At 39.6% G+C, this 19,080-nt stretch overlaps 1 protein-coding gene across 4 annotated transcripts in view; it reads right to left on the reverse strand.

Annotated features, from left to right (window-relative positions):
• The window catches only part of SLC4A4 (solute carrier family 4 member 4), a 387,105-nt gene that overhangs the window by 57,095 nt on the left and 310,930 nt on the right, over positions 1 to 19,080 (reverse strand). For all 4 annotated transcript variants that reach the window (XM_072624425.1, XM_072624427.1, XM_072624426.1 and 1 more), the window contains exons 14-15: positions 17,635 to 17,906; positions 10,265 to 10,335 (exon numbers count right to left, since the gene is read on the reverse strand). In XM_072624425.1, coding sequence (XP_072480526.1) covers positions 10,265 to 10,335; positions 17,635 to 17,906 — 343 coding nt within the window. The remainder of the gene's footprint in view (positions 1 to 10,264; positions 10,336 to 17,634; positions 17,907 to 19,080) is intronic.

Below are 19,080 nucleotides of genomic sequence, written 5' to 3' on the forward strand. Positions count from 1 at the left end.
AGCATATGGGGTGAGTAAGGCATAAGCAAGAGCCCTGGAAAGGTAGAGGAGAAGCAGGTAATAAAAAGTTGTAAAAGCCAAACAGATGTTTATATTTGATCCTGGAGGTAATACAGAGCCCTGAAAGTTTATCTGAATGGGGTAGGGGGTGACAGGGTCAGATCTGTGTATTGGGAAGATCAGTCTGACAGCTGAGTGGAAGATGGACCAACTCAAAATCTGTTGTAATATTACTGATGTGAGGTGATGAGGGCTTGCACCAGGGTGGCTGCAGTGTCAGAAGAGAGAAGGAGGTTTATATAAAGAAATAATAATAGCTAATATTGTCCTCTAGGCATTGTGTTAATTGCTTTACAATTATTTCCTTTGATCCTCACAACAATCCTGGAAGGTAAGAGCTATTAATATCCCCATTTTATAGATACGGAAACTGAGGCTAAATGACTTGCCCAGGGTCACACTGCTAGTGTCTGAGACCAGATCTGAACTCAGGTCCTAATGATTCCAGGTCCGGTGTTCTTTCTACGGCACTGCTTAATTGACTGTAGCTAGATTATGAAGATAGAATTGATAAAACTTTGGCTGAGAGCTGAATATGAAAGTAGAAAAATAGTGAGGAAACAAGTGATCTAAGGTGACTGGGATAATGATAGTGCCTTCAACAGAACAGGAAAGTTCTAATAGGGGAGAGGATTTGGGGGAAAGATAATAAATTCTGTTTTAGATATGTTGAGTTTAAGATGACTGTGGGACCGCCATTTTGAAATATTCAATAAGCAGTTAGAAATGTGAGCCTTGAAGTTAGAAGAGAAGTTAGGGTTGGACAAAGCTGTCTAGAAAGAACTGCAAAGAAACAATTGTTTAATTGATGGGAGTTGAGATCACTAAGTGAAACAGAGTAGAGGGAGAAGAAGGGAGAGGAAAGAGCTAGGACATGTCAGCGGCAGGGCTACTCTTCACTCACTACAAAAATTGGTACTCTCATCTATTTGAACTTTTATTATTTTTCCTCTGAGCTTAGGGTAAAGATGGTGATGTGGGGAGAGAGACATTGGGGGCCACATACTTACAATGGACAGAAAGATGTGATAAGAGAGATGGGATTCAGATGTCAGAATGCAGAATCCACTGCTATTCTCTCCCTTCTCCTGTCCTTGAGATTGCTAACTGCCACGAGGACCATGAAATGCAAACAGCCACTGCCAGTTAGCAGACTGAGACTCTCAGGCTTCCATTAGGGATGTAGCCATCTGAAACTGCCAGAGCCCTGAAATGTGGACAGGACCCATATTGATTCTGAGTCCTGTGATTAACAGCTGCTGTACCTCTTACTGAGCTGGGGCAAAAAGGCAGAAGAAGACTACCTCACTATCTACTCTTCGTTCAGTCTAGCACCCAGAACTGGATCCCAGACCTTCAACTATCTCATTATCTGTTTCCCACAAGTTAGATGGGGTGCCTACAGAAACTTCTCACCACCGTCGAAGAGATCATAGGGAAAGTGGAAAATGGCTTGAGAGATAGCTCCTTAGAGGAGTTTTTTCTTTAGTTTTTTGTTTTTACATGATCATAGCATGATGTAAGGATCTGAGTCTTTTGAATGTGAGACATCAAGACCAGAAAGAGGAAAGCCTAACCATTAAGAACTCTAGAGCTATAGATTTCATATTTTTAAATATTTTGAACAATATTCCATATCATCCAATAAGTTTTGGACCCAGCTGGAACAACCAACTTGAAACCATAGGTTTTGCCAGCCCTGCCCCCCTCTTCCCTACTCTGAATTATCAGCCTCACCTTGGGACTAGGGAAAGCTATTAGAAATTCAAATCAATAAGAGGGTAATGCATGTGTTCCAGTTACAATAAGAATAATCTTAGCTGGTGAAGCTTCACTGTAATTTAGACATCTGCAGGCTGAATGGCCTCTCGTGGACAAAAAGGTTGTTGCAGATTTGGGGAAGATGATCTATACATGTTCTGGGGAGCTATGGCTACTGGCCTGGTGGCTTGAGGGGAGCACCAGTGGGCAATGCAGATCTTACATTCTCTTGCTGGATAAAATATACAGTGACATGCTGCTTTTCTGTAGGCTTAAGAGAAGCAGAATTCAAGCATATTAGAACTAAATATACTGTCATCTCCACTATTATAGTACTCACATTATATTACAGTAAACCTAAGATCAAGTGAACACAAAGATACTGTTAAAAATGAGCATAAAAGCTACTGCACAGACACAAATGCTGCTTGATGGTCTGCCAAGGAAGCAAGGAGTTGGGTTTGGATGTACTTTTCTGAACTATGATAAGTGGATAGGCTTTCAGGCTTGCCTCTTGACATTAACATCTCATTTCATAAGAAATCACATAAATGACCAATCTACTCATGCATAATTATATCCTCAGTTTTGCAGCCCTTGAGATTATAAGGTGGAAGCAAAATAGCTTCTATTGTTCAGCCTATCCTTCTTTAAGATTATTTGATGATTTCTGGGCATGGCAACACACACACTTGCAGTTACTTGAAGAGGCTGAAGCTGGTAGATCACCTGAGCTCAGGAGTTCCAAGTTGCAATGGGTTAAAAGCAATCAAGTGTCTGAACTAAGTATGGGATCAACATGGTGAGTGAGCAGATCAGGGGGGTGCTTGGCTGGCTTAGGAGAGTAGAGCCAGCCTACGTCAGAAATACAGCTCTTGTGTCAACCATCAGTGGCGGAATTAGGCCTGTGAGTGATTGCTAGACTTCTAGCCTGGGTAAAATACAGATGTATGATAGATAGATGGATAGATAGACAGATTAGATTAGATAGATAAATAGATAAGTAGTTTATTAAGTAGACAGATGAGTAGATGGATGGAGAGATGAGTAGATAAGATATATGTATGTCTATGTATATATAAACACACATGCCTGTACATATATGTATATATTATACACAACATATACACATTTATGTATATACATACTTAATTTATAGCAACTGTAAATCTCTATATACATAAATTTACATAGCAATGTATCATTTCTGTCTGCCTCAGTTTCCTCATCTATTAATACATGTTCATACATATACACTTGTGTATATACAAGTATATGCTTGTATATATGACAGGCACTTAATATATATTCGTTGGTTAGAAAATATATTCTAAGTTTGGAAAATAAGCCCATTTTGTTCAGAGCAGGGAGATGTTTCAGGGTGTAATGACTTAGGAAAATAAATTTCAAAAAAAATTAGTCACAATCTACCTTTCCAATCTTATTATCCACAAACTCCTTTAACAAAACCTTTTTGCTTCCATCAAACTAGTCATACTGTCCCTCAAATCTACCTTCTGCTTTGCACACTTCCACCCCTTTGGTCATACGTACCATGCTCTTCCTTCTCCTTAATCCTAATTGCCCATAAAAAGTCTACTTGTTTAAAAAAAAAAAAAAGCTTCTTTCCAATGTAATTTCCTTTACGAAGCCTTCCCTGGCCCCTTCTAACATTACTTCTCCTTCATTTGAAATCCTCTAATAGGACCATGCCATTCACCTGAGCTTTTTAATTTACTGTTTTATTGAACTAATTCACTGTATTTGAGGAAGGTTGGTGGCACAGGAGGTAGAGTGCTGGGTCTTGAGTCAGGAAGATCTGAGTTCAAATCTAGCCTTAGACAACTGATGTGTGACCCTGGGCAAGTTATTTAACCTCTTCTGGCTTCAGTTTCTCTATCTGTTAAATGGAGATGATAATTATACCTATCACTCAAGATTGCTGTGAGAATAAGATATTTGTAAAGGGTTTTGCCAACTTGAAAGTGCTATATAGATGTAAGTGCTATTACTATTAATAATGAAAATGATAATAATAAATCTCTTTCTGTGCATATATCCTATCTGTGATTTCTGGACCTGTGATTTCACTGGTGTAGAGAATTCTTCACATGGAAACCTCCCCCACTGAATGGCAACCTGTCTGAGTCTTATGGTCTTAGAGAACGGGTTGAGACACTCAGAGGTTAAGTCAAGTCAGTTCAAGTATTTATCAAACTCCTACTATATGCTAGGCACTGTGCTAAGTGCTTGGTGACTCACACAACCAGTGCTGTGTGTTTTAGAGGCAGGCCTCAATGCCAGGTCTTCTTGATTCCAATTGCTGCCCTCTACCCACTATGCGACACTATCTGAAATCAGAGGTCCAGATCCTAGCCCATTTCCCCAACTATCTGATTATAGAATCATGAAGTACCTACTATCTGAAAGCTACTGGAAATAAAAGTGTATTACTCAGATTGTGCTTTTAAAGCACTACTCTGACAGAGAGGAAAAGATGAGTACACAAATATAGATGATACAAGGAAGGCTGCTTAACATGGCAAGGGATTCGGGGAAAAAGGTTACAAGAAATTCAAGGAGGAAAGATCAGTTTCAGTTGGGGAAGGGTCAGGGCAGGCTTAATGAAGGAAGATGCACCTTAAGGCCTTGAAGGAAGTGAGGAATTGAGAAACGTAATTGGTGGCACTGACTGGAGTTCACTGCACAGATCAGATTCTATCTTTAGGACATCTCAAGAAAATCTCTCCCCAGCAGTTCTCAGAAACCTAAACCTCCCCCCAAAACCTCAGAATTCAGCTGCTTTTGCCATCACCCAGGATTTGCCCTGGAGCCAGTTGAATCTGCTTCATATTTAGAGATCTGCAGCAGGGGAAACAGGCTTTTGCCTCACATGCAAGCACTCAGGTGAAAAATAAACTGTTTAATGAAGATTTATTTATGTAAGAAGCAGACAACTTACACCTGAGTCCATCTAGTTCTCTAGATTTATAGTGCTAATCTGGTTAGAGGTTCCTTCCCTGGGGTTCTTAAAATGAATCACCCCACCCTCCCCCAATCTATGAGATGCACATCCCTCAGGTCTTGTGGTGTGGAGGAGGGGGAAGGAGACAAGTCATTCTAACAACCTTCACCTAGGAGCAGTAGAAGTCCACTGTAGACATGGGGCCAGAGTGGGAATAAAGACACTAAAAATGGAACTGGACAAGGAAATAGCAAATCATTCCAGTAACTTTGTCAAGAAAATCCCATTGGAGTCATGAAGTGCCAGATACAACAGAAACAAATAAACACCAACAAATCTGACAATTGATCAATGCAATAAGGGAGGGGAGGAAGAGACAGACAGACAGACAGAGACAGAGAGAGAAAGACAGAGACAGAGAGAGACAGAGACAGAGAGAGAAAGACACAGAGAGAGAGAGAGAGACAGAGAGAGAGAGAAATGTGCATATACACAGATATAAATATACTTAAAGATATATAGATTTTTATATCTTATTTTGCAGGCAATAGGGAGCCACTAAAGGTTTTTTAGTGTAACAATTGTAGTAGTAAGATGTTGACATGGCAGAAAGATGATGACAGGTTAAAACTATGCCCCAAGAGTCACTACACTATTCATCTAAACTATGCAAACTATTCAGTGATACCACTGATAGATCTAAACCATAAGGAAATCAAAGAAAATATGTACAAAAATATTCGTAGCAGATTTTTTGAGGTAGCAAAGAACTGAAAATTAAGAGTACACATCAATTGAAAAATAGCTGGGCAAAGCAGGATATAGTAATGTCATAGAATACTGTAGTATGGAAAGAAATAAAATGATCATTTCCAAGAAACTTGGGAAGACTTTTATGAACTGATGCAGAATGAGGTGATCAAAAAGAAGAGATAATTTATATTTTAACATTAATATTGCAAAAACGAATGATCTTGAAAGACTTCAGAAATCAGATCAATACAATTGTTGACCATAATTCCAGAGCATTGCCAATGAGATGTGTATCTCCTGACAGAGAAGTGATAGATTCAAGATGACATGCATTTTTGGATATGACCAATATGAGAATTTGCTTTGCTTGACTCTGCTTAATTGTTATAAGGGTTTTGTTTAACTTTTTCTCTTTTTCAAGGGAGGAAGGGAGTTGGGAGGGGAAAAAGAATTGCTTAATTGTTTAAAAAATAAAACATAATTTTGAAAACAGTAGTGACAGACAGGTTATAGAAAGAATAGACCAGAGGAAGGAAGGGAGAGCATTGAAAGGGTTATTACAAAAGTTCAAGTGAAGGTAATAAAGACATACACTTGTGTGTTTATAGTGATAGGAGAAACAAGACCCTGGATATGGCAAATATTGCCAAGGTAGAATCAATAAGATATGACTGGCCAACTGATTAGATAAAGTAGCAGGGAAAGATCTAGGAGATCTAAAAGAGGGAAGGGTCAAAGATAATTCTAAGACTATGAGTCTGGGAGAGTAAAAGGGTGGCAGTGTCAGAAAAATAAATTAAAAAGAAATAGAACAATTAGGGAAAGTGGCATGTTTAGGGTGTAAAGTTGATGAATTTAGTTTAGGGATAATTGAGTATGGTTTACTGGAACATCTTGGTAGAGCTATCTAGCAAGTGGTTGAAAATCCAGTCCTAGGATTCTAGGCAAAGGGTGGAGGTGGAAATATGATTCAGGAATTAACTGATAAAGAGTGATAACAGAAACCATGAGAGTAGATGAGATCACCAGGGAGGCAATGGAAAGAAAAAGAGGGTTAAGGTCACCCACACTTGAGGGAGTTGGAAACAGATGAGGCAACAGCAAAAAAACAAAAAAAAAAAAAAAACAGACTAGGAGAATTCTGAAAGTCCAGAAAGCCAAAAGAGGATGGAGTGAGTCAAGAGTGTCATACACAGACCTCCCCAGGTCCAGGAGAATGAGGCCTGAAAAAAAAATGACATCAGATGCTGTGGCTGTTTGTTGGGGATGGGAATCTGACTAGGAACTGAGAAATTCATGGGTAGTGAGGAAACACGAGGCAGTGAAGTTTAGTAATGAAAAGAATGAAACAAATGAAGGGGTGGAGGGACCAAGGGAATATATTTTTGGCATGGGAACACATGAACATATTTTTAGGCAGAGAGAAAAGAGTCAGTGAAGAGGGTAATATACCAGAGAAAGGATGTAGCCTTTATTAAGTAAGGTCATGGAGGAGATGGAAGAAGAAAGGGTTGAGGGTACAAGTTAGAGGGGTCAAATCTAATAAGGGCCACACCTTCCTCTGAATTTGGGGGGAAGGAAGGGAAGACAAGTGAAGATATTGAGAGTTCAGAGGAGTAGAAGAGGGGAGTGGAGGAGAAGGTCCATAATAATTGGCCACAATCTTCTCAGTGAAAAGAGTGGTGAAGTCACTCCGAGAGTCAGGGAAGAAAATTGGAGGATGGAGACTTTGGGAGAAAGAGAATAACCATGGTGGGAAAAGTTATAGCCAATAAGAGACTCACAGAATAAATGTTATGCTCCTGGGAAGATCCAGGAGAGATCAGAAAGTCAAAACTTTTCATTAATTCAGTCAGTAGGATTTTGTGATAAGGGAAGGTGGCAGGAGAAACCATGGTTAGCAGAGCAGATTGTGATCAAAAGAGAAAAAATCCAAAAGCTCAGAGAGTTCATTATCAAAATTAGGGGACCCTATAACTTCCAGTCTGGTTGGTCTATCCCCTTTCATTTCTCCTACCATCCCTTATTCAGTATTTCAAGCATGGCGTCATCTATATCTTTTGCTTAATTTTAAAATGGAATTGAATTTAAGGATTTCTTCTTTTCCTTTCTTCTTTCTCTCCCTGTTTTTTCAGAAGACAGGGGATTTAGACTCTAGTCTTGGTTCTAGACAATTTCATTCATCTCAGACAAGGCACTGAGCTCTCTGTATGTCTAAGTTTCCTAATCAATAAAATGAGATTATTGCACTAGATCAAATCTCTGAGATCCTTTCCATTTCTGAGGGAGATCAAAGCTTTAGTAAGTTCTTACTCTGAACCAGGCATTGCCCGAAGTGCTAAGGATGTGAATACAAGGAAACATGATGATCACTGCCATCAAAGAATTTGGAGTCTCCTGGGGAAAGATAACACATAAATATATAAGAAAAGTCTGGACAGCAAGACAAAGGGGGACCAGAGGATGACAGGTTGGGAGAAAGGTCACTAGCGAAGAGGTGTAGAGGTCCAGAGCAAAAAATCAAGCTCGGGGTGAAGGAAGCATGGGTGGGTTCCTTCACGAAATGGTGTTCCAGGCTAAGGAGAGGGGATTTCACCCACCAACATGGGAAGGATCAAGTAACATGGTCCTCCTTTCTGTTCCTCCCCACAATACATTCTATCTCCTGACTTGAATTTTCACTGGCTATCCCCTTTGTCTGGAATTTGCTTCTTCCTCATCTCAGTCAGTCAGTCAGTAAATATTTATTAAGCACCACTGTGTACAAAGCAGGTAGGTGGTACAACAGATAGAATCAGGAAGACTCATCTTTGTGAGTTCAAATCTGGCCTCAGACACTGACTTGCTATGTGACCCTGAGCAAGTCACCTCACCCTGTTTAACTCAGTTTCCTCATCTGTCAAATGACCTGGAGAAGGAAATTGAGAACCACTCCAGTAGCTCTGCCAAAAGAACCCCAAATGGGGTCACCGAGAGTCAGATACACCTGAAAAACAACTGAACAAGCCACAGAAGGTACCAGGCATTGTGCTAAGTACTGCGAGATACAAAGAAAGGTAAAAAGATAATGCTTACTTTTGAGGAGCTCAGTCTAATGGGGTAGACAACATGCAAATACATGCAAATCAGCTACATACAAGATAAACAGGAAATACTCAACAGAGACAAGAGGAATTATCTGTCTTCTAGCTTCCCTGATCTCCTTTGAGTCTCAACCAAAATTCCACCTTCTCCCTGACGCCTTCCGTGATTCTCCTTCAGGCAAATGCCTTTCCATGGTATTGCTTCTCCCACTTATCATGTGTACATATGCAATAACAATAATAATATAAATTAACATATAAATTATAAATAATAGTAATCACTAACATTTATGTAGTCCTTATAATTATCATCTCTGATTCTCGCAACAACACTAGGAGATAAGTGCTATTATTATTCCCATTTTACAGATGAGGAACTGGTGGCAAACAGGGGGCAAGTGACTTGCCCAGCGTCACACAGTTCACAAGTGTCAGAGAGCACATGTGAACTCAGATCTTTCTGAGTCCAGTCCAGAGCTCTATGCACTATGGAGCTACCTAGCTGCCCATAAACATATTATTTGCATATATTTGCATAATTTGATTGTGAATTCTTATAAAGCAGGGACTGCTCTTTTTGTTTTTCATTGCCTGGCACACAGTAAGCACTTAAATGTTTGGTGATTTAATTTGGATATTTATAATAGTCAAAATGACTTAGTTGCTCAAAGTCATTCTTAAAACAATGTTGCTGTTACTGTATACAGTGTTCTCTTGGTTCTGCCCATTTCACTCTCCATTATCTCATGGAAGTTCTCCCATGTTTTTCTAAGATCACTGAGCTCAACATTTCTTATACTTGACCTACAGACTGGTTTCTACAGTTGGTCATTTTCCTCCTATCCTGACTTCCTCCCTCTATTATACGCATAGAAAAATGTGAAAGAAAGCCAAAAGTCAGCGGAAAGGGAAGAAGAGAATGATCTGTCAAAATCAATCAGTCTTTCAGAGAGTTATTGTGGGTCTTCATTATATAATGTCACCATGGTGTTTTGGACTCCTAAGAGATGGGCACTGGGTCAATTTCAGATATCCTGAGTGTTGCTACCACGAAGGCTGGGGAGTTGGTGATGTGGTAATGGGTCATATTCTGTATAGAAGGAACATAATTGGGAGTCTGAAACGGAGCTTTCTGCTACCTCCAGTCTTTCACTCTAAAACAAAAGTCTCCTTCCAGTGTGAGACCTTCCATGCATGCAAAGCAGTCTTTTTATAAAGTCTTGGTTTGGGTCCCCTTTCACTCCTTGGTTGCAAGCCATGGGAAAGAACATTTTGCAACAGAGTCATTGGTCCTTCCTGACCACCATCCTCCCAAGGATTCTATTCAAAATAGAATTTTGAACTGTGGTTGCAAAAAGAGAGTTAGACCCAATGCACTCATTCATTCAACATCAGACCTACTGTCATGTGAAAAGACCTTAAGGTCTTTGCCAAAGGATGAGCAAGTCATGGGGAAGCAGATCTCTGGAAAACATATTTACTCCATTTGAAAAAGAACAAAACTAAGAGGTGAAAGAAAGTCCTCTCTGACTAGACCCTTTTTTGTTTGTGGTGATATCAAGAGTATTTTGAGGTGAGTGACATATCCACACCCCAAACACAGCAATGGTGGTATCCAGTATCAAGACCATCTGTCACTCACCATCACAGTAGAAGAAGGCGTGGCTAACCCCATGGGGGTGAAGGTCGTATCATCGAAAGCTGATGTGTTAGCTGCAAGGCAAGAGGAGATTTGAAACCATAAACACCAGAAAAACAAATGGAAATTATAATTTAATGTGTAAAAAAATAAGGAGGCACAGTATTTTGTTTTGTTTTTGTAATTAGGTTTCTCCAATTGTAACAAAATAAAGGGGCAGTTTACAACCCAATTAAGTTTCATTAAATTTATTTTCTCAGGGTGATCAGTTTTTGAACGTCTTCTCTTGCTATATTCTATGATAATACTTTTTAGAAAAAAAAAGAATGGTAGCAATTTAAGTAAGAAGTTGGAGTCAACATTTCATTGTATTGGGGGTTCAGATAAAATAAAGTACAAACATATCCTCTCTCTCTCCATCTTTTCCTCTTTTTTCCTCTCTTTTCTGTCTCTGTCTACCTCTCTTATCTCTGTCTCTGTGTATCTCACACACACACGCGCGCACACACACACACACACACACACACACACACATCTCTAGAACCTACAAGACAATAACAGAGGACTCTAAGTATAATGATGAAATCCAAGAATTGCCTAGGACCCCAGAGACCATCTAGTCTCATCTATATCTAAACAACAATCCTCTCTGCAACATAACTCACAAGTGGTTATCCAACCTTTGTTCTCAGCGTCTAATGAGGGGTACCCAGTCACCCCCTGAGTCAGTCCTGAATAGCTCTAATTGTTAAGAAGCTTTTTCCTGACTCCAGGCCCGACGACAACACCCAGGGCTTATAATTACACCCTCTGGGACCATCAGAACAACTCTTTTCTCCTCACCTCTTTCCTTTCTCCACCTTGCTACGTACACACAGTTCTTCAAATGCTGGTAGCTACCATAAGCAAATCTCTCCTGATTCTGCTTTTCTCCATTTATTTCAACATGCTAGGATCCCAAGGTCTTCCTGGGTGTCCTTCACTGGACGCACTCCACTTTTTCTATACAATATGGCGACAAGGAATGAATGCACCAGAGATGTGGTCCGATTAGGGCAGAGAGCAACAGGGTCATGACTTTCCAAGTCCTGACACTCTGCCTCTCAATGTAACCTAAGATCATATTCATGTTTTTGGCTGCTATATCATACTTTTGATTTAAGAATAAATTTCTTCTCCTTCCATGGGTCTCAATTTCCTCATCTGTGAAATGGGAATAAAACTACTTTGTATTACCTACTTCACAGGAGCACAGATATAGATCCAGAAGATAATCTAGTCCAACCCAATCATTCTAATAGATAAGGAAGGCTCAGAGAGGTTAAGTGACTTTCCTATTACCACACAGCAAGCAGCAGAGCTGGAATTTGAGCTTGGGTCCTCTGATTTGCCACTGCACTACTACTTCTTGAGGGAGAGACAAACCTTAAAGTGTTGGGTAATTGGGAGTTGGAATCATAAATCTGCATATTTTCCTGATGGTCCCATGATTCAGTTGCCATTTAGATTATAATGTCCTATCTATAACAATTATTCGTTTTGTAATTTGGGCAGTCAGAACTTTCGAACTTTTCCTTTTATCTGGTTGAATGAAACAATAAAACTAACAAGAAAAAGTAGTATTTATGGAGTTAAATTTGCAAAGGATTTCATATACGTAGCCTCACTTAATCACTCTGAAGTCAGAGGCCTTGGGTTCAAACTCTGCCTCTGACACTTAAGCGTAGTGTGACCTTGGGAAAATCACTTCCATCTCTCGGTGCCTCAGTTTCCTCATCTGTAAAATGAGGGGTAGGTCTTGGTGACCTTTAAGGCTCCTTCCAGCTTTAAATCTCTGAGTCTTAAAAAGCACTGAATTGAATGAGAACATGGAGAATTCCAGAAACCTTCAATCTGTCCTGGTCTTTACCTGACATAGTTCTTTTAAACCAGAGAACAAAGAGGATCTATCTGCTCTGGGAGGTGGGAGATTTTGAATTCCACTCTCCTTGGGAACATTTTGTTTCTGGTGCTTAATTTCAGGGAGTTTTCATATCACCTTTACATTGGTCACCTTTTTTTACTCCCTTTGTCATTTCAAGGACATGGGAAATGTATTTATGAGCTCTTAGCCTTTGCCTTTAACCATTTCTTAAACTGGATTTGATTTCTGTTTACATAGGGATGCAAGAAAGCAGAAGAGAGTCACATAAATGTGTCTCTAGGGACTAGGAAAGATGATAGTATGCAGTTTCTAGATGGTATACAGTATATAAACGGTATATGGTTCAGGGCTGGTATATAAAACAGAATACATTCCTTACAGAAGAGGTGTCAGTGAGAGGGTCTTTCTATGGCTTCTCACAGCTTGGCATCAGTGATCAGTGGAGATGTGGCCAACATCCCAAGAGATGTATAGACGAGCAACAACTGACTGCCCAAGGCTCTGCTTGAAACATAACTGTCACTCAGTTCTGGACCTAGCATCTCTCTGCTCAAAGGGATCAAGCACTCCCTGTCCATGATTGAGTTAAATAGACATTGCAGAGAAGACAGCCCTGCAGAAATAAAATTAGAATTTCTCACCTTATTTTTCTATTCAATAAATATTTACTAGACAGGTAGTATCTGGAGCAAATGGAGAAAATAGTGATTTGGAATTGATTTATCCACTTAATAACTGCAACACATGAGGATTAATATTTGTGTTGTGTATTGTTTAGAGAAGCAGTATGATCTCATAAGTAAGGAGTTGGCCTCAAAATGAGGAAGATCTGGGTTTGAGTTGTGCTTCTCTGTGTGACACTGGGCAAAATACTCTGTGATCTAGGCAAGTGGCCCTAAGCACAATGAGGCAGTCCACACTCCCAAGTGTAACAGGGAACAGCTTAAAATGTAATTGGGAAATATGTAACAAAATAAACAAAAATAGAAGAATATAGATAATGTTAATGTGTGGTTTTCTAAGTTAAAAAGCCCTAGCAGGGATCCTTATATACCTTTTGTAGCCCATGTTTATATTTGAGATTGACAGATCTCAACTAAGCAACTCTGCAAGACTGAGTGCAAAGAAGGAGCCAAGATGTACAGGTCAAGAGACCTTCCTCACCTGGAAATTCCTACACTAATAAAATCACAGATTTTGTCCCTAATTTCATACCAATAAAATAACCCAAGAAGTGGAGAAGGGGAGCCAGTTGTTCCATAGATAAAATAGCATGAAATGCCCAAAGAACATTAGAAAAGAGTAAACAAAAAATACACAATTGTTGTTACTGATGATGAGTCATTTTAGTTATGTCTGACTCTTTGTGATCCCATTTGGGGTATTCTTGGCAAAAATACTGGAGTGTTTTGCCATTTCCTTCTCCAGCTCATTTTAAAGATGAGGACACTGAGGTAAGCAGAGTTAAGTGACTTGCCCAGGGTCACAGAGCTAGTGAGTGTCTGAAGCCAGATTTGAACTCAGGTCTTCCTGACTCCAAGCTCTGCATTCCATCCATTACACCACCTAGCTGCCCAAAATAGACAACACTAAATACTAATTCCTAAAACTAAGGAACCCCCCCCCCCCGAATCTTCTTGGGATTTCTGCTTCAGACTGGACTGGATGGAAAGCATATATCTGATTATCTGTAACAATTACTCACAGATAATATTTCCATCCTGCTACTAGCTTTAAAAAAAGTCTTTGGGGAAAAGAAGAGAACAGTTATAGGAGGAAATAACACAGAAGGAAAAAATTATTCATTACTTCTCAGGGAAATTGTGTTTTGCTATTTCTATCTGATTCTCCCTTTGGTTCACCTATAGTAACCAATAATAATAACAATAATAGTAACATTTATAGAGTGTTTACTATGTGCCATGCACTAGACTAAGTCATTTACAGATATTATTCCATTTGATCTCCACAACAACTCTGGGGGATAGGTACTATTATTATCCCAATTTTACAGATGAGGAAATTGAGGCAAATAGGGTTAAATGATGTGCCCAGGTTAAGCTAGCAATTGTCTAAGTCTGAATTTGAACTTAGGTCTTTCTGACTCTAGGTATCCATGATACCACCCAATTGCCCCTGATTTTTATTATTAATTTTATCATGACTGGCAATATGGAATATCATGAAGTCTGGCTTAATCTTGAATATTAGAGAACTGCCAAAGTCACTGAGAGCCTCTTCATTCCCTACACTGGTGTCCTTAAGCATTGATCTGTACCCAAAATGAAACATGTTTACTCCTTCTCTCTTTGGAGAAAGTAGTTTCTTCTCTTATTCCCTAAATAGGCATTTTCTCATCATCACTGAATTCTGGGGATGTTGAATTATATTATTTCAGAAACCTAGCATTCTATGCATAAGGCTATACTGCAGAGGGGAGGGATGTCACCCATTAATAAGGGATGAGGTTCTGTATAAACATCTTATACCAAGAAAGTGTTCAGTGATGTGGGAGAGGGGCTGCCTCTTCTAAGTTATTGAAGGGTCTCCATTTCCACGCCTGTAAAATTATCTCCCAGTCTGTACGATGGTGACCTCCATCTGGGAAGTTACCAATTCACTATTACATACTTTACCGGTACTGAAAAACACACCCTTAGCCAATTTCAATATTATGGACTCATTGATTGAATTCTTTAACTCAGAGGGTGTATTGTGATGAGAAACCAGACTTTTGTTGTTTTTTTAGAATGTTCTGAATATAATTTCGACTGTGTTATCCTTCCAAGGTAATGTTTCAATGTCCTATCAAGAAATATTAAGGTTTGGGGGACAGCTCTATAGGGGTAAATTAGCTAAGGAAATCTGTAAGCTTTTGAGGTACTCATGAAAATGGCCAAAGTTCATTTGCTGGGTTGTTTTCTGTTCCACAAATGACTTTGTTCTTCATAATACCAATGGACCAATCTTGCCAACTAACATAGATAGGAGAAGAGAGGGGACCAAAAGTGCAGAAGAAAGCCCTTTCCCATCAGCTCCTTTCTCCCTTTGAGCTACAAAGTCAGTAGTGTCAGTACTGAAAAGTGGGCGATGATGCATAGAGGGCTCTGTCTACTAAACAACACTATCTTGGAAGAGAGAGATGATTCCTTGTCATTAATTCAACTTAAGCTTGGTGACTCCATCCCAATGCAGCATTCTGGTGCTTAGGACTATATGTGACTAAGGACCTTTCAAAACTTGGTCAGCCAAAGCCTCCGACTTTCACAGCAGAACGAGGAAGCCAAGTGTAGTGTAACTTAGGTCAAAGAAGAAGCTAAAACCAGATTAAGTTAGCACCTGCAATTCAAGTAGAAGACCCATTCCTCTCTCAATATCATGTTCTCAGGTAAACAAGGATCAGAAACTTCTCAGAAATAAAGGACAAATGTGAAGGTTTTGCTTAATTTTCACATTTATTACATATACTATAGATGCTACTTTAGCTAGGTGGCATAGTACACAGAGGGCTGTACTTTGAAACAAGAAAACCTGAGTTCAAATTCTCCGTCAGAAACATACTAGCTGTATGACCCTGGGAAAGTCACTTAACTTTTGTCAGCCTGTTTCCTCATTTGAAAAATAGAGATGATAATAATAGCTCCCACCTCCCAAGGCTGCTGAATCAAATGAGAAAGCATACATATGACATTTTGAAAATCTGAAAGTGCTTTTATTATCATTATTTGCATTTATTTGTCCCTTTCTGTCTCCATCCAAATAATAAAACAAATGAATTCAATTACACTTTGAGCTAAATGACCCTGTTAACCTTTGTATTCTGTAACCATAGCTTTCCCTGGGGAGGGGCAAGGCAGACCCTCTCTTTGTTTTGTTTTTCACATAAAAAATTTTATGTTTGTTTGGACTTTTCTTGGGTGGAGGGCAATTACCACCACGCCTCCAAGACCTAATCTGTATTGAGTAAAGGAAGAAAGGATTGCCACGAGCCAGAATGGTCAAGTTGAAGTCACTAACTTCATTTCCTCCTTTGACAATGTTACCAAACTGCTGGTCAGGGGGATGTCACAGATCTAGTTTACCTAGATTTTAAACTAAACTTTTGATAAAGTATCTCATGCTAGTCTTAAAGAAAAAAAATCGAGAAATGGGAACTAGACAGAAGGGGGATTTGAACTTAGTTGAATGGCCAAACCCAAAGGCTTGTCATTAAGTATTCCATTTAGACTTGGCCGATTGCTAGTCCCACAGAGAACTGGGTTTGGCCCTCTGCTTTTTAATATATTTAGTAATGGATTCTGCAAAGGCATACATGGAATACGTATCAAATCTGCTGATGACACAAAGGAAGAACTAACAACTTGGATTACAGTCAGGATCTAAAAACATCTTGGACAGCTAAAAACTGGCTGAAACTAAAAAGATGAAATTAAACAGGAATAAACTACTTTGGGCTTAAAAATTAATTTTGCTTGTATGAGATAAGGGATTAGTGGTTAGAGAGCAATTCATCTGAAAAAGATCTAGGAGTCTTAGTGGATTGCAATCTCAATATTTTGGCATCCTACTGCTAGGGATAATAAGGGGATACTTCCACTCTATTCTAATCTGACTAGAACATATCTGGAGTACTATGTTTAATTCCAGGTGCCATATTTTAGGAAAGACAATTGAAGAGGACCCAGAGGAGGGATATCAGAAAAGGAATGCTGTCAGCATTCATTCCATGTGGGGATTATCTGATGAAAATGAGGGAAAAAGAATAATAGTCTAACTCCCTCATTTTAAAGATGAAGAAAGTGAGGTCTAGAGGATAAATTGATTGGTCTAAGGTCACAGAGTGAGTGTCAGATTAGGATTTGAACCCAATTCTCCTGACGCCCAGGAAAAAATTCTCTTTCTTCTAGATATTATGAGAATTTATTAGATGATATATGAGTTATGATAATGATTTGGAGACCTGTTGGTCCCCTTGTTACTATATATACTTTGACTTCTCAGGGTCAATGTCATCTAATGGAAAGAGCAGCGGCGAGGGTCTCTCCTCTGTTAATTTTCTTCTATTTGTCCTGTATCTAATCCTCTTCATACATATTTGCCTGCATGTTATCTTCTCTGTAAGTTCCTTGAGAGTAGTGACTGACTCTCCCTGTCTTTGTATCCCCAGAGCTCAGCAGTTTCTGGCACATACTAGGTGCATAATAGATGCTTACTGACTGCCTGACATTCCCAGGCTTCAGCTACAGTTCCCCAGTTTAACAAAACTTCTGGGTGAATCTTTGTCATTACTGCCTGAGTAGGTGTTTGGAAATGTCAAAAGCATAATTTCTAGAGGGAGGAGGGGGCACGTGCCATACTTTCCTGGGAATCAGTCCACTCATCACGGCCATTTGTCGCTGTCCCCGCCACCAGAATCAGAGTAGATACAACCTGAAGAATACATCCTCACCTGGGACTGGAGGTACACAGGCACAAGAAAATTGAGTGACGTAGTCCACCTTGAAGTGGGAGTTGATAGGATAGTAATCGGCCAGCTTGATCATCTTCTTGAAGGCATCATAGATGAAAATGAAACTGATCAGAGAAGAGAAGCCCTCTTCAGTGAAGCGAGTGAAATACTGGACTAAGAAACTGGCATCCGTAGCCACCAAGATGAGACACAGGAAGGCCGACCACAGACCAATCCACAAACGGAACTCCAGATAGTCAAAACCGTTGTCTCTGGAAGACAGCAAGAAAGAGATTTAGACTTTACCCCCTACACAGAAAGAAGAAGAATTTGGCCCACAGATGCAAAAGAATTCATAACTAAATGTCAAAAATCAGCTACAGGTCCTAGAAAGGAAGCATACTCTGGGTTATAGGATTATGGATTTAGAACAGGGAGGGACCTTGAAGAGACCAGTGAATCCAACCCTATCATTTTACAGATGAGGAAACTGAGGCCAAGAGAAATAAAGTGACTTGCCCAAGGTCATATAGCTAAGAAGTGTCGTAAGATTGGATCTGAACTCAGGTCTTCTTGACTCCAAGTCTAATGTCCTACCCACTGTCCTATACTCCCAGAAATGCCAAAATCAAGCAATTTAGTCAGCCCAGCCTCACCAATTGAGCCCCCTGAAGGAAATAATTCCAGAAATTGTGAGAGAAGCACAGAGTAACGGACTGGAGAATCTGTTCTTGGGTTCACTTAGACCCTTCTTAGAAGGAATGCCTTCCCCTGTTAACAGAATTGGCATTCTATTGTAAGTTGTTGTTGATTTCATAAAATGGGAGTCAGAAACACCCTTGTTCCTCTTTTTCTAACTACCTGAAAGCACAGTCTCCTGCATCCAAGGACGCCACAGTCTTTCAAAATAAATTCCATTTCCAACAAAGAACCAAACAAAGAGGTGGGAAGGAAAATGAGTCCAGTTAAACCATTTTGATTATTTTCAACATATTTGGAGGTGACTTCACAATCATTCTTTTTCTTATACATTCCTTATGAAGTCTCTGTGGGATTTGGGGGGGGGGAATAGAGAGGAGGGAAAGGAATCTGGACCTGTGATTCACCAATGGAGATCAATCCATCAAGAAACATTTATTAAATGATTAATGTATGCCAGGCACTGGAAATACAAAGGACTAGCTGTGTGATCCTGGGTAAATCATTTAACTTCTGTTTGCCTCAGTTTCTTCATCTAGATGTCACGTCATTTTTCTAGTCTAACACTCACATTTTGTGGATGAGCAGAATTATATCTGAAGTTAAGTGATTTGCCCAAGGTTTTGTGACCAAGGTTGGGTTGGAATCCAAGTTTCCTTACTCCTGGTCCAGTTTCCCTGCCTCTAAGGCACATTTCCTGTGCTCTGAATCTGATTTAGTTACTGATAAGGTATCATTTGAACCCTT

This window comes from Notamacropus eugenii, chromosome 7, assembly GCF_028372415.1.
Source record: "Notamacropus eugenii isolate mMacEug1 chromosome 7, mMacEug1.pri_v2, whole genome shotgun sequence".
NCBI classification, from domain to species: Eukaryota; Metazoa; Chordata; class Mammalia; order Diprotodontia; family Macropodidae; genus Notamacropus; species Notamacropus eugenii.